Source organism: Mirounga angustirostris, unplaced genomic scaffold (genome assembly GCF_029215605.1).
Source record: "Mirounga angustirostris isolate CCGP_5_RB_7025 unplaced genomic scaffold, mMirAng1.0.hap1 SCAF_5, whole genome shotgun sequence".
Classification (NCBI taxonomy): domain Eukaryota; kingdom Metazoa; phylum Chordata; class Mammalia; order Carnivora; family Phocidae; genus Mirounga; species Mirounga angustirostris.
In genome coordinates, this window is record NW_026991713.1 from 122086723 (window position 1) to 122110741 (window position 24019).

The 24019-nt window shown below is 36.1% G+C and overlaps 1 protein-coding gene across 1 annotated transcript in view; it reads right to left on the reverse strand.

The window, feature by feature from the left end:
• Nucleotides 1–22510, reverse strand: part of MALRD1 (MAM and LDL receptor class A domain containing 1) — a 790469-nt gene extending 767959 nt beyond the window's left edge. Inside the window, exons 1-3 of the mRNA XM_064590300.1 lie at nucleotides 22462–22510; nucleotides 22148–22360; nucleotides 7059–7199 (exon numbers count right to left, since the gene is read on the reverse strand). Coding sequence (XP_064446370.1) covers nucleotides 7059–7199; nucleotides 22148–22360; nucleotides 22462–22510 — 403 coding nt within the window. The remainder of the gene's footprint in view (nucleotides 1–7058; nucleotides 7200–22147; nucleotides 22361–22461) is intronic.
• Between the last annotated feature and the right edge of the window lie 1509 nt (nucleotides 22511–24019).

Sequence of the window (24019 nt, forward strand, 5' to 3'; positions counted from 1 at the left end):
AGGGCCTTCAGTCTTAGGCTGAGATCATCACACTCTCTAGAATAAAATTAAATGACTGGATGATGTTTAATAGTTTGTGTGTGTCATAATATAATATATGGATTTTAGATCTAATTTAATAATTGGTCAAAATAACATGAGTCCTAATATTTCCATTTAAACCTGATTTTAAATACCCAAATAAGAAAAATAATCTGCAATATAGAGGGAAATATTAACTTTTCAAATAAATTATTATTTCTTAAAGATTTTTTACTTACTTATTTGGCAGAGAGAGAGAGAACAAGCAGGGGGAGCAGCAGAGGGAGAGGGAGAAGCAGGCTCTCCGCTGAGCAGGGAGCCTGATGAGGGGCTCGATCCCAGGACCCTGGGATCATGACCTGAGCCAAAGGCAGACGCTTAACCAACTGAGCCACCCAGGTGCCCCAAGTATTTTTATCTCTGATAACCTATACATTTTACATTTATAGTGAATTACACATTTTAAAATCCTCATGTATCTCCGTTAATATCCCCTGAACTTAGAATTATTTAAAACTTGATATTCTGATAAGTGTTACAAGAAAAACTCATATTCCATTATTTTTTTAAATATAAAGTTTTACCATTGTTGCAAAGACATAATTGAATTTTTTTAACGATACCTTTTCATCTAAATGCAATGCTATATACTTTTTAAAAATCAATATTATATTTTAATCACTCTGCTCCAAGCTTTAGTAGACTTCAAATATTGACACAGTGATGTTTTTAATGTTCTAATAGATTTTCAAACTTAGCTCTGAAAACTTCTCCAGGCATTGATTACATGATGGAAAATATTATGTTGGAGTACTAGCAAATTATTTCAAGAGTAAGTTAATCAAAAATTTTATTAATACTCATGAAATAAGGATTTTTGAATGGAGACAAGATTCCAACCAGATGATTTTTCTATAAACATTTTCACACAGCTAATATCTAAAGGCAGAACACTGGCTTATTTAAAATTATATCTAGGGAAATACTCATATTTTAACATTTACTTGTAGTTACAAGAGATGCATTTCTATTATTAAAATCACCAGCCTTCAATAATTATGCCAGGAAATATTTTGCCCCCTTCTCCCTATGAGGCTTGTCTTATTCCCACTTTACAGATGAGGAAACTGAGACCACACAGACAGCAGGTTGACAGCCAGGGTTCAAACCCATCTAGTTTGACTCCGGAGATCTGAATTCAAACCAAGTGATGTAGCTACAATGGTATCGGCCGATAAAACATCTCAAATTTGATGTAATTGCCCCCATTTTATTTCTTGACTGGCTATCAAAAAAATCAGCATGATAAAATGAGAAAAAAGTAGGAAGAAAGAAAAGAAAGAGGGAAGAGAGGGAGGAGGGAGGAAAGAGGGAAGCAGGAAGCACAATGACAAGGATTCTGATTGTCTAACTCGAAGATGAGGAGGCACACAAAAGGCATAGAAAAAGAGCCACATGCAACAAAAGGAGAAAATTTCAGGTATTCTGCCCAAGAAGCAGCCTAGGATAAGTAAATGCATGCTGTGAAGTCTTTAAGTATAAGATAGAAGCAGTGGGGAGGTTCTAACAGAGATATATATAGAATCAAAAACTTTGCAAGGTATTGTAATGACTAAAAGATGGGAACCAGATTCAATATCATCACCATTTGACACAACTGAACACATCATAAAAATTGTCTGTATTGCAGCAAGTTGTTGGTCCTGTTTGAAAAGCTGATCCCTTGTTTGTGATAAAGTTAGCTTATTCTTAACAATTGTCAAAGATTCCTTTTAAAAAGTATTTTTAATCATGGATCACTACATCAAAAACTAATGATTTATTGTATGGTGACTAACATAACATAGTAAAATAAAATTTAATAAATAAATAAATAAATAAAAAGTATTTTTGCCATCAAAGCCAAACAAATTAACAAACTTCAGTTCACTTACCTAGAAGTTGGAGTTAGGAACACCAAAATTATCCAGAAATGTACTAAATATCAACTTTTCTTGAATGTCAGATGTTTTATGGCAAGTTATACCCACAAATCTCATTTAGCTCTTACATCAACTACCTATGAACTATTATCATTCCACCTCTCAGAGTTGAGAAACTGTGGCTTTAAAAAAGTAAATTGCTCAAGATCACACACCTAGTAAGTGATGGAGCCAGGATCCTAATCCACATCTGTAGGTTTTATGCAAACATTTCCAAACAATTAACACCTGATACCTCAATACTGACTTGCTTTAAATTATCTCTAGGGAAAATACTCGCATTTAAAATTAGATTGTATTTATTTTAGAGAAATGTCACTTTTTTTTTTAGGTGTTTGATAAAGTTTTATTTTAATTCCATTAAAAAATTTTTAAATTCGGGGGAGGAGCAAGATGGTGCAGGAGTAGGAGACCTAAATTTCGTCTGGTCCCAGGAATTCAGCTAGATGGGGATCAAACCATTCTGAACACCTACAAACTCAACAGATCCAAGAAAAGAATAGCAGCAACGCTCTGAACAGAAAAGCGACCACTTTCTGGAAGGTAGGACATGCAGAGAAGTGAATCGAAGGTGATATTCGGAAGGATAGACCATGGGGGAGGGGGCCTCCACCAGCCATTACCGGCAAGTGATAGACCCGAGGAGCACAAAATCGGAACTTTTAGAAGTGGGCTCTGCTGAGGGATGTAGCTCCAGTGGCTAAGTGGGGGATGGAACACTCGCAGGACAGTGTGGTCTCAGGACCCTCGGGGTCACAGAAAGACCGGGGGTGCATGAGTGCGGCAGAGCTCCCAGGTAAGGGAGCAGGGAAGCCGGCTGCAGAGACGGAGCCCAGGCGCGGGCTCTCAGCTCGGGGTTGCCATAAACCGTGATCCGCGGCACAGTCGGGCCCCTGCTCCTCCAGCAGGGACCCAACCAGCGGCAGATCCGGGGAGACTCCCCTTCCTCCCCTGGGAAGAGCGGCGTGGGAGCACACCATAGGGATCTGCTGGGTTTGGAGACTCCACACCCAGTCGGGTGCCAGAAATAGAAACCCCAATCAAAAGACACAGGCTATCAGGGTGGATAAAGAAACAAGACCCATCTAAAGGCTGTCTGCAAGAGACTCATTTTAGAACCAAAGACACCCCCAGATTGAAAGTGAGGGGGTGGAAAACAATTTACCATGCTAATGGACACCAAAAGAAAGCTGGGGTGGCAATCCTTAGATCAGACAAATTGCATTTTAAACCAAAGACTATAATAAGAGATGAGGAAGGACACTATATCCTACTTAAAGGGTCTATCCAACAAGAAGATCTAACAATTGTAAATATCTATGCTCCTAACATGGGAGCAGCCAATTACATAGCCAATTAATAACAAAAGCAAAGAAACACATCGACAACAATACAATAATAGTGGGGGACTTTAACACCCCCCTCACTGAAATGGACAGATCATCTAAGCAAAAGATCCACAAGGAAGTAAAGACTTTAAATGACACACTGGACCAAATGGACTTCACAGATCTATTCAGAACATTCCATCCCAAAGCAACAGAATACACATTCTTCTCTAGTGCCCATGGAACATTCTCCAGAATAGATCACATCCTAGGTCACAAATCAGGTCTCAACCAGTACCAAAAGATTGGGATCATTCCCTGCCTATTTTCAGGCCACAATGCTTTGAAACTAGAACTCAATCACAAGAGGAAAGTCGGAAAGAACTCAAATACATGGAGGCTAAAGAGCATCCTACTGAAGAATGAATGGGTCAATCAGGAAATTAAAGAAGAACTTAAAAATTCATGGAAACCAATGAAAATGAAAACACAACTGTTCAAAATCTTTGGGATGCAGCAAAGGCAGTCCTAAGAGGAAAGTACATAGCAATACAAGCCTTTCTCAAGAAACAAGAAAGGTCTCAAATACACAACTTAACCCTACACCTAAAGGAGCTGGAGAAAGAACAGCAAATAAAGCCTAAACCCAGCAGGAGAAGAGAAATAATAAAGATCAGAGCAGAAATAGAAACCAAAACAACACTAGAACAGATCAACAAAACTAGGAGCTGGTTCTTTGAAAGAATTAACAAGATTGATAAACCCCTGGCCAGACTTATCAAAAAGAGATGACCCAAATAAATAAAATCATGAATGAAAGAGGAGAGATCACAGCCAACACCAAAGAAATACAAACAATTATAAGAACATATTATGAGCAACTATATGCCAGCAAATTAGATAACCTGGAAGAAATGGATGCATTCCTAGAGATGTATCAACTACCAAAACTGAACCAGGAAGAAATAGAAAACCTGAACAGACCTATAACCACTAAGGAAATTGAAGCAGTCATCAAAATTCTCCCAAAAAACAAAAGCCCAGGGCCAGATGGCTTCCCAGGGGAATTCTACCAAACATTTCAAGAAGAATTAATACCTATTCTTCTGAAACTGTTCCAAAAAATAGAAACGGAAGGAAAACTTCCAAACTCATTTTATGGGGCCACCATTACCTTGAATCCAAAACCAAAGACCCCATCAAAAAGGAGAATTCCAGACCGATATCCCTGATGAACATGGATGCAAAAATTCTCACCAAAATACTAGCCAATAGGATCCAACAGCACATTCAAAGGATTATTCACCACGACCAAGTGGGATTTATCCCTGGGCTGCAAGGTTGGTTCAACATCCACAAATCAATCAATGTGATACAATACAATAATAAAAGAAAAAACAAAAACCATATGATCCTCTTCAATAGATGCAGAAAAAGCATTTGACAAAGTACAGCATCCTTTCTTGATCAAACCTCTTCAGAGTAGAGGGAGAGAGGGTCCATACCTCAATATCATAAAAGCCATCTATCAAAAACCCACAGCGAATATCATTCTCAATGGGGAAAAACTGAGATCTTTCCTCCTAAGGTCAGGAACATGGCAGGGATGTCCACTAACACCACTGCTATTCAACAAAGTATTAGAAGTCCTAGCCACAAAATTAACAAGTCAGGAAATGACAGATGTTGGCGGGGATGTGGAGAAAGGGGAACCTTCCTACACTGTTGGTGGGAATGCAAGCTGGTGCAGCCACTCTGGAAAACAGCATGGAGGTTCCTCAAAAAGTCGAAAATAGAGCTACCATATGACCCAGCAATTGCACTACTGGGTATTTACCCCAAAGATACAAATGTAGGGATCCGAAGGGGTACGTGCACCCTGATGTTTATAGCAGCAATGTCCACAATAGCCAAACTGTGGAAAGAGCCAAGATGTCCATCAACAGATGAATGGATAAAGAAGAGGTGGTATATACATACAATGGAATATTATGCAGCCATCTAAAGGAATGAAATCTTGCTATTTGCAACAACGTGGATGGAACTGGAAGGTATTATGCTGAGTGAAATAAGTCAATCAGAGAAAGACATGTATCATATGATCTCACTGATATGAGGAATTCTTAATCTCAGGAAACAAACTGAGGGTTGCTAGAATGGTGTGCGGTGGGAGGGATGGGGTGGCTGGGTGATAGACATTGGGGAGAGTATGTCCTATGTTGTGTGCTGTGAATTGTGTAAGACTGTTGAATCACAGACTTGTACCTCTGAAACAAATAATACATTATATGTTAAAAAAAAAAAAGAAGAAGATAGCAGGAAGGGAAAAATGAAGGGGGGGAAATTGGAGGTGGGGATGAACCATGAGAGACTATGGACTCTGAGAAACAAATTGAGGGCTCTAGAGGGGAGGGGGAAGGGGGATGGGTTAGCCTGGTGATGGGTATTAAAGAGGGCACATACTGCATGGAGCACGGGGTGTTATATGCAAACAATGAATCATGGAACACTACATCTAAAACTAATGATGTAATGTATGGTGATTAACATAACATAATAAAATAAAATTTGAATTCTTTAAACTCCATTTAATTAACATACTGTATAATTAGTTTCAGGGGGAGAATTTAGTGATTCATCAGTTGCATATAACGCACAGTGCTCATTACATCAAGTGCCCTCCCTAATGCCCATTACCCAGTTATGCCATCCGCCCACCCACCTCCTCTTCAGCAACCCTCAGTTTGTTGTACCTGAGAATCATAAAGATGAACAGCATAAAATATTACATTTATACATCACTTATTTAGAGTGATTTTTCTCCTTGTATTTGAGAAGTTTAGTATTAGTATAGTATTAGTATAAACACTCATCTAAGAAAGTCTTATACTTTTTACTTTTTTTTCCTTATTGTTATGAGAGAAACATCACCTTTATAAAAAAATCTCCAGCCTTCAATTAGTAATGCCAGGCAATATACTACCTCTTTTCATATCATGTGTAAGTCCATCAAATGAGGGAAGGCATAGAGTTGATTTTTGCTCACTAAAATATCTTAATCACAGGGTGCCTGGGTGGCTCAGCCTTCGGCTCAGGTCATGATCTCAGGGTCCTGAGATCGAGCCCCGCATCGGCCTCCCTGCTCAGCGGGAAGTCTACTTCTCCCTCTCCCACTCCCCCTGCTTGTGTTCCCTCTCTTACTATGTCTCTCTCTGAAATAAATAAATAAAATCTTTAAAAAAAATAATAAAATAAAATAAAATATCTTAATCACCTGGTACAAAATGATGAATGAATTAAGTTCATTAGTTATCAAATAAAGAAATGAATAAAAGTCTGGCTCCAGAGCCACCTCAGCGGCTAATGAGCAGCCCATCAGAGCCTCCTAGATAGCCTGAGAAAACAAGCGTTGTTAGAGCTGAAATCAGTATAGCCAAGAGCAAAGTAATTTGATGAATTAACCTATGTAGCATTATCATGTTAAATTTTTCATTTTCCATAAAGAGTCAAAACAGCTAGAAAATCCCAATCATTGTCTAGGTAGACCTTCAGGATCCCAGGAATGCAACTATGAGACTCCATTGTGATATTTTGTATTATAAACATCCTGAAAATGGTTAAAGAAGGCATAGAGTTAGACATTATAATAATTGATATCTAAATATCGGCCAATATTCTACTGATAATCAACCACTTGACAAGAAAAAAAGAAATTCAAAGCATTTACCAGACATATCACCGTTGTGATCATAAAATGGAGGTGAGAGACCAGTCATCCCACTTCTCTTTGTCCAAACAAGTTGCAGACTATGATCTTGTGTCATACTACAGAGCCCATTTTCAAAATCACATCTTTCATAACTGGAGCCTAATGAGAAAATAAAGAAATTAGCTTTCACAACTCCATTTGGCTTCTTAAGAAATCAGACAAGAGTAGAGAAAAAAAAAAAGCTTAGCAACAAACAGCAAATGTAGATTAATATAAGGACTATTTTCCACATTTTAAGTCTACTTTATTAATGCAAAGCTTTTTTGCAGATGACATTCTAATAAATCACTACACACAAAACCAGTGTGGTCAAACAGAAAGAAGGCCACTCGAGGTCAGAAGAGAGAGGACCTAATCCTGGTTTTGTCTATTACCCGAGTGCTTTAGTTAAACCATTTAACCATAGCAAGCCCTTTTCTTCCCTTATAAGATTAGAATAATGACATCCTGCCCTCTCTCCCTCAAATGACTGCTATAAGAATCAAATGACATAATTTATATAAAATACAACTCTTAGAACTATAAAACATGAGGAATTATTATTAAGGTTATATCTTCAGGTCCACCTCGATATTTCAGCCTTCCAGGCATATCAGAATCTCAGGTGTGGGCAAACACATCACCAAGGACCTTCTGACTAAAGATCGACCATCCGTGGCTGTGATGCAACCCTGGAATTAAATATAGCACCTTCCTGTTGAGTATCAAGTTCTTGGAATTCTTGGTGCTTTTATCATAACAAGGGCAATTTCTGGCTCTTTTTGTCTTTTCCCCAGGGTTAACTGATCCGAGCGGTTTGGCAGAAGCTGAAGGATTTGGACATTTGGTTGTTCATAATAACCACCAAGTCGGGCTTTATTTCATTATCCAACATCTGTAAATGTCAACTCTCTAAAAAATAGGTTATCTCGACCACAATAGCCCCTGCTGGGTTATAGTTCTTAACAACCATGGAGATTCTCCTTTGACAAGTTTGTTCTTGCCCTGACTGGTTGCATTAGCCACCGTGGGAGTAAATATGCTGGTGAATGGTTAGGCAGCATCTGGCAACCCAGTCACGAAATCATAATTTTTACTTAAGCACATTTTGGACAAAATATTATTTAATAATGATATATCGGATGCATGTTCTTGAGATCATACATATGAGTACTGAAAGCTGATTTAGAAATATCACTTTTGAATGACAAGTAAACTCACTTTATTACCAGTGGTCTATTTCATTTATTTTACTCCTAGATCCCTTATTTTGAAAGATCTCATAGACCAGCTGTATTCTGTAATAACAGGAATCTTAATAGCTACAATTTATCAAGGTAGTTTGTTCTGTGCTAGGCGTTCTACTTGCAGTTTTTTATTTATTCCTTACAACAACCATATGAATCAGGCATTTTTTTCCATTTTAAAAGTGAAGAAGCTGGGGCAACTGGGTGGCTCAGTCAGTTAACTGTCTGCCTTCAGCTCAGGTCATGATCCTGGGGTCCTGGGATTGAGCCCCACGTGGAGCTCCCTGTTCAACAGGGAGTCTGCTTCTCCCGCTGCCCCTCCCCCCTCATGCTCTCTCTCTCTCTCTCTCTCTCTCTCTCTCTCTCAAATAAATAAATAAATAAACAAAATCCTTTTTTTAAAAAGTGAAGCAGTTTAGACCATGTGTTACAGACATAAAGTAACTCACCCAAGTTAGACCAGCTAGTGAGTGCTGGGGCTAAGATTAGAACCAAGGTCTTTCTCATGTATCATATGACCTCACTGATATGAGGAATTCTTAATCTCAGGAAACAAACTGAGGGTTGCTGGAGTGGGGGGTGGGGTGGGAGGGATGGGGTGACTGGGTGATAGACACTGGGGAGGGTATGTGCTCTGGTAAGCGCTGTGAATTGTGCAAGACTGTTGAATCTCAGATCTGTACCCCTGAAATAAATAATGCAATATATGTTAAGAAAAAAAAAAAAGAAGAAGAAGAAGATAGCAGGAGGGGAAGAATGAAGGGGGGGAAATCGGAGGGGTAGACGAACCATGAGAGACGATGGACTCTGAAAAACAAACTGAGGGTTCTAGAGAGGATGGGGGTGGGAGGATGGGTTAGCCTGGTGATGGGTATTAAAGAGGGCACGTTCTGCATGGAGCACTGGGTGTTATGCACAAACAATGAATCATGGAACACTACATCTAAAACTAATGATGTAATGTATGGGGATTGAAATAACAATAAAAAAATTAAAAAAAAAAAAAAAGAACCAAGATCTTTCTGACTTCAGAACATGAGCTCGTAAAGCTCTGTTCTGAGGCCTAATTATTAGTCCACTCTCCCATTTTGATCAAAAACCTAGAGTTAGGGGGCACCTGAGTGGCTCAGATGGTTAAGCATCTGCCTTCGGCTCAGGTCATGGTCCCAGGGTCCTGAGATCGAGCCCCGCATCGGGCTCCCTGCTCAGCGGGAAACCTGCTTCTCCCTCTCCCACTCCCCCTGCTTGTGTTCCCTCTCTCTCTGTGTATCTCTCTGTCAAATAAATAAATAAAATCTTAAAAAAAAAAAAAACCTAGAGTTAGAAGTTCTAGTCAGCCTGAAGGAACCAGTATTTCCAGACTGAATTGATGTCATTCTATCCAAAAGCTAAGAAATTTGATTAGTCTGGGAATCATACCATGGCTAAATTTACAATTGCCATAAGGCCTTTGAAATATTTAGAATAGCTGGAATATCCCAATTATTACCTCATGGACCTCTCGTGATCTAGAGAATCTGGTTGAACAACAACAACAAAAATGAACAAAATTATATATAATTATTTGTATATATATGTGTGTGTGTCATTCAATTAGCTATGCATGTATCTGCATAAATAGATTTTCAAGTTTCCTATAGTTCCTAGCAATTTTTACAACAATCTATTTGTAATTCTAAAATATTCTAAACTATTTTTACCACCATATTTCAGCAACCATGTGTATGAAATATACATACATTCTCACATAAGTGTCAAACATTTTTTAAATGCCAAGAAATCACGTTGCATTACAATTACTTAGTTGACTTCTGTTCACGATGTTTTGTTCTTTTTAATACAGAAAGATAATCATAATGATTTCTGGAAGTGTTAAAACTAGAAAAATAGCTAAATAGAACATTTTTTTTCTTCTGAATAATCTCAACAGGGGTTCTTTTTGTTATAAAATGAATCTAATGAGCATACATTTTCAAGTACTTCTTGTAAAAATCACAAACTTCTAATAACTGCTGGATTATTCAAAATTTGCATCTGAAAATTTTCCATTTATTTTCCCCCAACAGAGAGTTGTATATTTTAAACCATTTGAACCATGTTTCTTGCACTGTCACTGATTTGCCTCTTAATTCCATATGCCACATGTCTACATCCAAATCTGAAACTATTTGCTATGCTAAAATCTGCCTGCATAGAGCGTTCTGCTATCATAGCCATCACTAAATTGTGTTGAGTAAGGCCACAGTTCAACAGGATATGGAACAATGAGGAGCAGTATGCAGGAACTTATCAGTAGAATCCATATTCCTGGGCTTTTGGAACATGTGGAACTCATTTCTCCAATTTTGTGATCCCAAAGGTGGGATGTACTATAATCAAAGAGGGAGGGTGTCTCCATGATGTGATCTGAGGTTGCTTGGAAGGCCCAATTATCCCCCGAATTGTCTTCCACAGTGCCCGACTCTCTCATTTAAAATTCACTGAAGAGTTCCTCTTAGATTTAATCATTAACACCTTCATGGGAAGACAAATATTAAATTATATCTCCAAGTGATGGTTAACTTAGGGCATACTTTTGAGAAAATGAGTAGGAAGAGAATCAACTTTTAAATAGTGGTGATGGTGAAGAAATTGGTGCACAACTCAGAATTAAGTATGGTATGGGTAGATGGTCACAATATAAAGTGCTTAGAAGACAGAGAAAATATAAGAATTATGAAAAAATCTAGAAAGGGAGAGGCAGAAGATAGTAAAAGTAAACCACATCTCACAATATTGCCTGGGCCTATATTAATAATGCATTTCTCTCTTCCTCTTAAAAGATCTTTGAGGCCCAGTTGTAGTCTTAACAATGAGTCCTGCTCTTTCTGAAAAATTGTGGCAAAATACACATGACATAAAATTTATCTTTTAACCATTTTTAAGTATACCGTTCTCTGGTATTAAATACATTCACGTTGTTATGCAACCATCACCACCATCCAACCCCAGAGCTTTTTGTTTTTTCCAACTGAAACTCCATATCCATTAAACACTAACTTCCCATTCTCTCTTCCCTCCAGCCCACCATTCTACTGACACCCACCATTCTTTTCTGTCACTATGGATTTGACTACTCTACATACCTCATGTAAGTGGAATCCCAATATTTGTCCTTTTGTTACTTGTTTATTTCACTTAGTATTATGTCCTCAAACTTCACCCATGTTGCAGCATATATCAGAATTTGTTTCCATTTTGAGACTGAATAATATTCCATTGTATGTATATACCACATTTTGTTTACCTATTCATCTGAAAGGACATTTGGGTTGCTTCCACCTTTTGGCTATTGGGAATAATGCTGCTATGAACACTGGTGTACAAATATCTGTAAGAGTCCCTGCTTTCATTTCTTTTGGATGTATCTCCAGACATAGAATTATTGTGTCATGTGGATAATTCTAATTTTAATTATTTGAGGAATTGCCATGCCATTTCACAGAAAAGCTAAAAGATTTTACATTCCCACCACAATTGCACAAGTGTTCCAATATTTCAACATCTTTGCCAACAACTGTTATTTCCTGGGGTTTTGTTTGCTTATAATAGCCATCCTAATGGGTATGAGGTGGTATCTCATTCTGGTTTTGATTTGCTTTTCCCTAATGATCAGTGATGTTGAACATCTTTTCATGTGCTTACTCATATTTGTATATCATCTTTGGAGAAATGTCTATTCAAATCCTTTGTCCATTTTTAAATCAGGTTGTCTGTTTTTTGTTGTTGTGAGAGTTCTTCATATATTCTGCTATCAACCTCATATCAGATATGTGATTTGCAAATAGTTTCTCTTATTCAATGGATTGCCTTTTCATTCTGATAGTGTCCTTTGATATTCAAAAGTTTTCATTTTGATGAACTCTAACTTATCTAGTTTTTTTGTTTGTTTGTTTTTTGGTACCTTTGGTTTTGGTGTCATCCAAGAAGCCATTGCTAAATCCACTATTGTGAAGCTTTTCCTCTGTGTTTTCTTCTAAGAGTTTTATAGTTTCAGCTCTTACATTTAGGTTTTCAATCCATTCTGAGTTAATTTTGTATATGGTGTAAGGTAGGGATCCAACTTTAATCTTTTTGCATGTAGATATACAGTTTATACAGTTTTTGTTGAACAGGCTGTTCCTTCTCCACTGAATGGTCTTGGCACCCTTGTCAAAAATCATTTGCCTACAAATGAAAGCTTATTTCTAGGCTCTCTGTTCTATTCCATTGGCCTATGTGTCTGTCTTTATGCCAGTGCCACTCTCTTTTAATTACCGTAGCTTTGTAGTAAGTTTTGAAGTCAGGAAGTATAAGGGCTATAAATTGGTTCTTTTTTGAGACTTTTTTGGTTATTTGGGGTCCCTTGAGATTCCATATGCATTCTAGAATGGATTGTACTACTTCTGCACAAAATATTCTCGGGATTTTGATAGGGATTACATTGACCCTGTACATCACTTTTGGTAATATTGACATCTAAACAATATTGATTCTTCCAATCCATGAACATGAGATGTCTTTTCATTTCATTGTGTCTTCTTTAATTTCTTTCAGCAACAATGTTTAGTTTTCTATGTATATGTCTTTTGTCTCCTTGGTTATGTTTTAGTTTTTAGAGGAAGAAGAAATGTAATTTTTATTGAAGTTAATTTACATACAATATATTAGTTTCAGGTGTACAACATAGTGATTCAATATTTATGCACATTACAAAATGATCACCATAATAAGCCTAGTTGCCACCTGTCACATATAAAATTTTTACATTATTGACTATATATAAAAAATAAATATAATATTATGTTAATATTATGTATTGACTAATATTATATATTGACTATATTATGCAACATAGTATATTACATCATGTCTTGTTTATTTTTTAACTGGTATACTGTACCTCTTTTTTTATTTAAATTCAAGTAAGTTAACATCTAGTGTATTATTAGTTTCAGGGTAGAGTTTAGGGATTCATCAGTTCCATATAACATCCAGTGCTCATTATATCAAGTGCCCTCCTTAATGCCTGTCATCCAATTACCCCATCCCCCCACCACCTCCCAAGACTGTACCTCTTAATCCCCCTCACACATTTCATCTATCTTCCCATTCCTCTCCCCTCTGGCAACCATCAGCTTGTCATCTATACCTATAAGTCTGTTTCTGTTTTCGTTTTGTTTATTCACTTGTTTTGCTTTTTAGATTCAACATATAAGTAAAATCATATGGTATTTGTCTTTCTCTGTCTGATTTATTTAATTTAGCATAATACCCTTTAGGTTTACGCATGTCATCACAAATGGCAAGATTTCATTCTTTTTTATGGCTCAGTAATATTTCATTGTATATATATACACCACATCTTTTTTATCCATTCATCTATTGCTGGTGGCTTCTATATCTTGGTTATTGTAAATTATGCTGTGATGAACATAGGGGTGCATATATCTTTTCAAATTAGTGTTTTCATTTTCTTCAGATAACTACCTAGAAGTGGAATTTGGGGATCATATGATAGTTCTGTTTTTAGCTTTTTGAGGAACTTCCATCCTGTTTTCCACAGTGATTGTACCAATTTACATTCCCACCAACAGTGTAGGAGGATTCCCTTTTACACACATCCTCACCAACATTTGTTACTTATTATGATAATAACCATTCTGACAGGTGTGAGATGGTATCTCATTGTTGTTTTGATTTGCATTTCCCTGATAATTAGTGATGCTGACTATCTTTTCATGTACCCATTGGCCAAATGTATGTCCTCTTTGGAAAAATGTTCATTCAGAACCTCTGCCCATTTCTTAATTGAAATGTTTCTTTGTTTTTTGATATTGTGTTGTATGAGTTCTTTATATATTTTGAATGTTAACCCCTATCAGATATATCATTTGTGAATATCTTCTCCCATTCAGTTAGCTGTTCTTTCATTATGTTGATTTTTTCCTTCACAGTGCAAAAGTTTTTTCATTTGATGTAGTCCCATTTGTTTATTTTTGCTTCTGTTGTCCCTGCCTAAGGAGACAGATCCAAAAAAAATATTTATAAAACATGTCAAAGAGCTTATTGCCTATGTTTTCTTCCAGGAGTTTTCAGGTCTTACATTTAGCCTTTAATCCATTTTTAGTTCATTTTTGTATATGGTATACAAAAGAGGCCCATTTTAATTCTTTTGCACATAGCAATCCAATTTTCCCAACACCATCTATTGAAGAAAATATCTTTCCTCAATGTATATACTTGCCTTCTTTGTCATTTACTAATTGACCATATAAGTGTGTATTTATTTCTGGGCCCTCTATTCTTTCTATTGATTTATGTGTCTGTTTTTGTGTTTGTACCATACTGTTTTGATTATAATAGCTTTGTAGTATAGTTTGAGATCTGGGAGCCTGATACCTCCAGCTTTGTTCTTCTTTCTCAAGATTGCTTTGGCTGTTTGGGTTTTTCTGTGGTTCCACAGAAATTTTAGGTTTATTTGTTCTAGTTCTGTGAAAAATGCCATTGGTATTTTGATAGGGATTGCACTGAGTCTGTAAATTGCTTGGGGTAGTATGGACATTTTAACAATGTTAATTCTTCTAATCCATGAGCATAATATATCTTTCTATATATTTGTGTAATCTTCAATTTCTTTATCAATGTTTTATACTATACTTTCAGAGCAGGTCTTCTACCACCTTTGTTATTCTTAGGTATTTTATTCTTTTTGATGCCATTGTAAACTGGACTGTTTTCTTAATTTCTCTTTCTGATAATTTGTTATTAGTTTGTAGAAACACAACAGATTTCTGTATATTAATTTTGTATTCTACAAATTTACATAATTCACTTAGTAGTTCTAATAGTTTTTTGTGGAATCTTTAGGATTTTCTATATACAGCATCATGTCATCTGCAAGTAGTGACAATCTTAGTTCTTCCTTTCCAATTTAGATGCCATTATTTCTTTTTCTTGCCTCATTGCTGTGGCCAGTACTTCCAGCACTATTTTGAATAAAAGTGGCAAGAGTGGGAATACTTGCCTTAGTGGAAAAGCTTTCCTGATTTTAAAAGGAAAGTTTTCAGTTTTTCCCCATTAAGGATGATGTTAGCTGGGGGGTGTCATATATGGCCTTTATTATGTTGATGTACACTCCCTCTATAACCATTTTGTTAAGAGTTTTTATCATGAATGGATGTTGAATTTTGACATGTGCTTTTTCTGTATCTATTGAGATGATTCCTAAGTATTTTATTTTGTTTGATGCTACTGTAAATGGAATTGTTCTTTTAATTTCCTTTCCAGATTGTTCATTGCTAGTGTACAGAAAGACAGCTGATTTTGGGGTGTTGATTTTATATCCTGCAACCTTGCTAAGTTTTTTTATTTGTTCTAACAGGTTAGTTTTGGAAGAATCTTTAGAGTTGTCTACATTAAGATCACATTTTCTGTGAACAGATGATTTCACTTGTTCATTTCCAATTTTAATATTTTCTTGCCAAAATGCTCTGGCTGGGACTTCCAGTACTATGTTGATAGAAGTTATGAAAAATGGCATCTTTGTCTTGTTCCAGCTCTTACAGGAAAATCTTTCAGTTTTTCACCATTGAGTATGATGTTAGCTGTAGGTTTTTCATATATAGCCTTTATTGTGCTGAGGTAATTTCCTTCTAGTCCAAGTTTAAGTGTTTTTAGCTTCTTCCCTTTTTGAGGAAAACTATGTATTACATAGCCACAATATTTTACATACCATTCACTTTACCATTTAGAGAATTACTTCTTTCATTAGATAACACATAAAAACATATTTGTAAAAAATTATCTCTTCACTCTCATTTAATGTAAAAATTAATGGTCAGTTCCTACAAAGGATGAGATGAATCTAAAATATTCCAATTAAATAAAAGTAAAATTTAATTACATTCAAAAGTAAATTTCAATGAAAGATTGCTATTATTTGGCCTGGCAAGTTAAAAATATTAATTAATCTTTACAAGGAAATATTTATCTTTCACACTGAATTAATTTTAATATTTTCATTCAGATAGAAACAGGAAAAACCTTAACTCACAAAGTTATGTGATAGCAAATGGAATTAGCACTCTTAGGGCTCACACCAGAATTATCCAATATTAATTTGGATGGATTCCTGTCATATAGTCGCCTTTATTCTCAAGTCATTGAGACTGTCTTTGGTATTGAGACTGCCAATTGAGTCATTGATGGTATCTAAGTCAATGATAAAAGGATTTCCAAACCATGTTTTAACTTTAACATTGTTTCACAATTAGTAACCTTCAAAGAAGTTCAAAGGAGTGTTTGTGTCTGGTGATTTCTGTAGAAATATTGACAAGGCATGGCATTAACTCCAGTCTGCAGCAGTATTCACTCGAGTATTATAAATGCTGCATAGCATTCTGCCAAACAGAATTCCTGTTCTCTCATTTGCTTTTTAATTTTTTCTCAAAACTCAACTGTGACATATGATTGACAGTGAAGTTGAACACTTCATCATCTGTGGTTTTTTCATTTTCTGTAAGTTTTGTGAGTTGCCTTTTCAGGACTTTTACCCATATTTCTATGAGAGAATGCATCCTTTATTTGATATATTTACCTGGAAGAGAACTATTTGTCAAATATGTTGAAAGCATTGTTCCTCTTTCATTTTATTACAATGTTTTTGATTCGTTGAAACTGTTATTTTACATATTCTAATTTGATTGATTTTCGTACTTTCTTCCTTTCATGTAATGCATAAAAAGGCCCTTCCCCATCCAAATATTTATTCAATACCAACATTCAACAAATATATTTTAAGGATTTATTACACCTCAAAGCAAAGAAAAACTTTTCCTGACTTCAAAACTTATTGTCAAAAATAATAAAGACTAGGGCTTTATTTTCTACATTTAACACTTTACCTTCTGGAAATTTTGATGTGTGGAGTAAATAAGAAATTTATCCCATAAAATTGCCTCATCTTCATTTGTTGCAAATAAAAACACAGTTAGTGTTGTATAGTGGTTAGAATTAAGGGTTCCAGGGTGCGCCTGGGTGGCTCAGTTGGGTAAGTGTCTGCCTTCGGCTTAGGTCATGATCTCCGGTTCCTGGGATTAAGCCTGGGTGTTGGGCTCCTTGCTCAGTGGGGAGTCTGCTTCTCCCCCACTTTCCGCTCATGCATTCTCTCTCTCTCCCACTCTCCCTCTCTCCCTCTCAAATAAATAAATAAAATCTTTAAAAAAAAAAAATTAAGGGTTCCAGAATCAGAAAGAACTGGTTGTGAATTCCAGTTCCTCCACTAAATAACTCTGTGTCCTTTGGCATTTTAGTTTACTTATTCTGAGCCTCTCTTTACCAAGCTGGAAACTGGGAATAATAATAGTTCTTATTATTTTGATGTTTGGTGAAGATTAAATGAAATACTCTGTGGAAATTTCTCAACAGTGCTTGGCTTATAGGAGGTACTATAAACTGATTTGGAATGCCACCATTATTTTTTTAATATATTATAGATATTGTGTTATATTTCTTAATATGTTTTATATATAGAAACTTACTATTTCTAGTGATGAGATTCTTTTCTAATTTTGAACTTTCACAATGTTGGAATAGTTTACATGATACCTGTTATGAATCTACTAATAAAAGTTATTTCCCATTATTAATCATTTTCTTCTCCCCTCTTCTAGCTGTTGTCACTCATTTTTCTGAATGAACTTGAAAATCACTTTAATCAGATTTCCAGATAAATTCCAAAATTTATCCTGGTTATACTCTATATTAGAATTTAACTAGATTGATTTCATGAATGTGAAAATGTATATATTTACACTACTGAAGCACACCATTAGGAAATAGTCTTGTCATGAGTCTTTCTTCCATACATCAGTAATTTTTTATCATTTTCTTCAGCTAGACTCTATATATTTATTACTAGATTTCTTAAATTTTATTGTGCTATGGACTCAATATCTGTGTCCCTTCAAAATTCGTACGTTGAATCTTTAATCCCCAGTGTTAAGATATTTGGAGGTGGGGCTTTTGAGAAGTGACTGAGTCACGAGTAGGACACCTTCATAATGGGATTAACGTCTTTATAGAGGAGGAAGAGAAGCCAAAGCTCTCTCCCCACCATGTGAGGACACAGTGAAAAAACAGCTATCTGCAGGGGCACCTAGGTGGTTGAGCATCTGACTCTTTGTTTCTGCTCAGGTTATGATCTTGGGGTCATGAGACTGAGCCCTAGGTCAGCTCTGTGCTCAGCGTGGAGTCTGTTTGAGACTCTCTCTCCCTCTCCCTCTGCCCCTCAACTCCCCTTACGTACACATACGTGCTCTCTCGCTCTCTCTCAAATAAATAAATAAATCTTAAAACAAAAACCAAAACCAAAAAACAGCTACCTGCAAACCAGGAGAAGGGCCCTCATCAGACACCAAATCTGCAAGTACTTTGATCCTAGACTTTTCAGCTTCCAGGACTACGAGAATTAAAGGCCACCCATTTCATGGTATTTGTTATGGTAGCCCAAACTGAGACATGTTGCTTAGGATTTTTAGTTGTTTCATGAAAATATACATCAAACACTTTGCATACAATGTAGTAGTAAGGTAAGTATTGTGCATGAAATCTCACATTTCAGTCTATTAATTCTTTAACTTCAAGTACTTCAATGAATCAATTACTTTTTTAAAGTAGTTGACATGTCATCCTATTGAAGTAATAACATTTGTACTTAAACATCACCTGATTAAACACTGTCACCTCTCAGATTTTGAGAATGCACCTCTAAGGTAATTTTTATGTTTTTCACATATAAATTTAGATTTATACAAAGTAAATACCTAAAAAGGTAAATACCTTTTTTGGAAAAAAATTCTTCTTCCTAAATCCAAAAAGTTTGCAAAAGAAATAAGGTAAAACCACAAAATTTTATGTATTCCATCAAATCAAAGTATAAAATAGATTCCTATCTCCTTATAAAAATACTAGACCAAACAGAAAGTTCCTAAGTGTGATGGGTAGGTAGGAGAGAAAAGTGTCAGATTAACAGAATATATGTTTTTTCTTTAGAGTCAGGAGTTAGCTCTAAAAGTGAATGTATGTAACAGTTAATTGTAACACTGACTTCAGGTATGCAAAAGTAATTATCTAAGAATATTTATTTTCTGGCAACACTTCAACAGTATTCAACATATTTCATGGGATATATATCTCAACACTGTATCAACAGTAGTTTATAATCTTCCAGTTGACTTGGATCTGAATGGTAGCAATATAAGCAAGATTACTGTCTTTATTCTTAAGTAAAAATAAAGCCTTTGCATATCAAATAATTTTGAGAAATTGCTAGGAGAGAAGCTAGACTTTCTCTGTACTTGCTATAATGGCTCCAATATTAAAATAAACAAATACAAATCAAAGAGAATGAGGGAGAATGGGCAATGCGGATCAGCATGGAAGCAGACAACACAATGCTTGGAACATGATTTTTTAAAAAAGACACCCAGGACTACAACATTTATTTCCCTGGCTCAGGATATCAATAAATTATAAGGAAGAGGGATTCTTGTCAACACTAGAACCAAACAGTTGTGATACCTAAAAATTATTTTTCTTAATCACTATATATTAAGTGCTCAATATCGTGTATAAATAGAATTTATTTCATTGTGAAGATTGTCTTTCTAAACCTCCCATCTTTAAAAAATTCTGAGTTAAAACAAAAAGTTCAAGTATTCTGAAAAGAAGGTCCATCATGTAAAATAAGAAAATTCTCAAAAACATATTAATAGAATCAGTTGCATCTGAAATTCAACTTCAACTAGGCCAATTTCATTACGAAAAGTCAACATAATAATCTATTTCTTTAAAGGTCACACCATTTGGATGCTTAAAAGGGACACAGGTTGATTTTTTTTTTCAAAAAGGGACTATTTTAACATCATTATAAAGTTAACTTTTTTAAAAAAAAGTCTCACCCATAAGTTTCAGCGTCACAAATTTTTATGAGAAAAATTGCTTGGCCATCATTATTCTTCCACAACATTTCCCCCCTCCTATGGTGTACAAAAGAAACTCACACTTCTAAGTGATTCTCGATTTTACCAACAGGTTATGGTCCACATTTTAAATAAAATACCAAAGTGGAAAGTTCTCAGAAATGAAAATGAAAAGTGAAAAAGCCAAAAGGTGATCTCCTAATGTAACATTTAAAATGAAATCTGTTTATTCACAGATCTGTTCCTTTGTTTCCCTCCACGGCCGTGAGTTATTAGAATTTTTCATGCAGCCGAGACCTTTTGCACTCGGCAGCTTTCTCCTTCTTTCACATTAACCTTTTCCCTGAGGCAGGACCATGCATGTTATCACAGCAAGCGTGCTAAAGGAAGCTCCACAGAGATTAATAAGGGAAGGGACTTTGCACTTCTTGTCAAACCAGCCAAGTGGTTCCTCTTTGCTGCTCACCAAAGAACAGCGAGGGTTTTCCCAGACAGGTCAGAGAAAGGGCAGCACACCCACATCCAGCCTCTCTGGGCAAATTGGACAAATATAAATGAATCCCTGTCTTCGGCTGCATTTTGTATTTAACAGTTACTAATGGCATGATCACTATCCCAAACTATGGGAAACAAATCAATAGCTTGTTTTCTTCTGCAGAGAAGAGATTTTTCAGTATTCACTGTTCTTGTTCTACTGTAACAACAACTGAATATGTAAGTAGAAGTCCAACAATAGCAAAACTGAATATATAGAAACTTACCAACAATAGCAAAACTGAATGTATAGAAACTTACCAACAATAGCAAAACTGAATATATAGAAACTTATTTTAGCAGAAGAAAATGAAAAATTCTATAAACATGACTTAACATAGCATCTGAATAAAAACTAGAAAATATGTTTGAGTAAGGTGCTCTAAAATACTAGAATTAGTGCCTCCAGATAATTGAACCAGTAGTTACTATGAACCAACAATGAACCCACTTAATTGTATGAAAATGTTTGTGAAAGGCGATTGCCTTCATTCCACTAGTGAAATGCAGTATTCCTTCAGGACGTCAGATTGCAAGAGAAACTACAGAAACATACACGTCTTTACCCATGTCTTGCCTTGGTGAACAGTTTCCTTTTTCATATAACACCAGTAAGCAATGGAGCATTTTCCCGCTGCTGAGAGTCAATTTATCTCACTTTACAACCTCTTTAATGAGATGGACGTTCAAGATCACACAATTAGTACATGGTTTATGCAGGATCCAAATCTAGGTCCTGCACTCCCCTAAGCTGGTGCTGTTTCCTGCACCCCAGAATCAAAGGCTACGAGCCCATGTTGTACTCTGTGGGCAGTCGGTACCAACTCACGGGGAAGGTAGTGTCCTATAGGCAAAAATCAAATCTATTCATGCAACCTAAAAGTCATCTCAAACATTTCCATATTGATTCCAAATTTAAGCTCATCATTTCCATCACAGCATTTTAAAGCTTCAATCATGAGCTTCTTTGGAATTTTGCTTCCCTGATACATTAAAAACTACAAGACTGCATTTCACTTCCTTCTTTATAACCAGTAAAAACTACTTTAGAATACGTTCCCTCCAGTTAGAATCTTAGCAATTTGATATTGTTTAATTAGAGGAATTTTGGTCTATGAACCCATCTCTATTGAAAAGTATATTTTAGTTTCCGATTTACATTAAAGGCGTATAAATGAAATCCACGAGGGCCAGGTATCTAGCCAAATCTCCCTGGGCTACCCGTCAGCCCCTGACTTGAAGGTGTCCAGGGAACTGAAATTGGACAAAGGAGAATAGCACTTACATTGCTGTTCATCACTCTTGTCCCCACACTGATCTGTGAAGTCACACACGTTGTCAGGAGGCAAGGACAACCCATTGCCACACTGAAAGTCTTTTGTTCCTTGCTGAACCCATGCAGAGATGAAAACACAAGAAATCCAAAGGAAACAAAAAGCTTCATTCCTTGGGAATGCTAACATTTCGGCCAAGCAGAAGAGCACCACTTGATAGGTCGCTGGGAGATCAGGCAGTTATAATAGGTGAATCCATAATTAGAAACATCCTTTCTCTTTTCTCTACCCTTTCTTTTCCAGATTTGCCTCTTAGACTGGATACCCTTGGTAACTATCTGCAACCCTAACAAATGACTCCCAGAGCAGTTCATTTACTCTTTCAGAGGAGTGTCTTTAGAAAATATTTAACTTGAGCAACTGCACCTTTTCTGTATCTAGCTAAACATGGATATTTATTGCCCTGTGTATACCATATTTAAACAATGTAAGCCTTTATGATCATGCTATCTCCTGAAAGAAAATTTTAAGAAACAAAGGGCAGGCACATAAATGGGGTGGGGGACCGGGGGAGGACCACAGTAAAGTTTTAAGTAACAGCAATGTTCTGTATTAATTCCTGTGCTTACTTAATCACATTCATGTAATTTAGAACACTATTGTGGTCGCTAAAACATATTCAAATATTTCAGACCCAATTATTAGAATTTCTCTGTGAGTTCAAAATGTGTATCCTTAGTTATTAAATAGAAACCTCATATTGCTTGTTTGGATAAATTGAGTACCATAGGATTTTTAAAGATTTTATTTACTTATTTCAGAGAGAGAGAGCATGAGCGGGGGTGGGGGGGGAGGGGCAGAGGGAGAGGGATAAGCAGACTCCCTGCTGAGCAGGGAGCCTGACACAGAGCTCAATCCCAGGACCCTGAGATCATGATCTGAGCCGAAGGCAGATGCTTAACTGACCAAGCCACCCAGGCGCCCAAGACCATAGGATTTTAGAAGTTGAAGGGACGGGCACCTGGGTGGCTCAGTCATTAAGCGTCTGCCTTCGGCTCAGGTCATGATCCCAGGGTCCTGGGATCGAGTCCCACATTGGGCTCCCTGCTCGGCAGGAAGCCTGCTTCTCCCTCTCCCATTCCCCCTGCTTGTGTTCCTGCTCTCGCTATCTCCCTCTCTGTCAAATAAATAAATAAAATCTTTAAAATAAATAAATAAAAAAAAAGTTGAAGGGACATTGGAGGTCATTGTTTTACAAATCACATAACTTGGGCCCAAAGAAGTTAAGAGTATTTATGAGAAAATACAGTAATTTGGTATTAGAAACTACAATTCAAATTTCCTACTACTGCCGAGGGCAGTGTTCTTTCTTCTACAGCACACTGATCCTCTTGTCAATTCATATTAATTTGCTTCTACAACTGAAATATGATTTCAGAATGCATATTGAGAATGAACAGTATACTGAAGTTCAGGACACACTGATGTATTCATAATAAAATTCTATGAAGCTGCATAATCATAGAAATTATGTGAAGTTGAACACTCAAAATATTCTTTTATATTTTATTTCTTGAAGGCATATCAAAGTTCTTTTTCAACTACTTTCTTTTCATTTCTGCAATATAATGGCAAGAAACAAGACACCCCATGAGACTATAAGAATTAATTGGGGAATGTAGAGTGAAAATCAGGACCATAGATCAGGGACAGGGATGTATCTAAACATTTAATAAAAATGTTAGGAAAGTAAGATTTTCTCCATATTCTAGAAAAGGGACCCACTATATATATATATATATGTATATATATATATATATATTTATTTATTTATTTATTTATTTATTTATTTATTTATTTATTTATATTTATATATATATAAA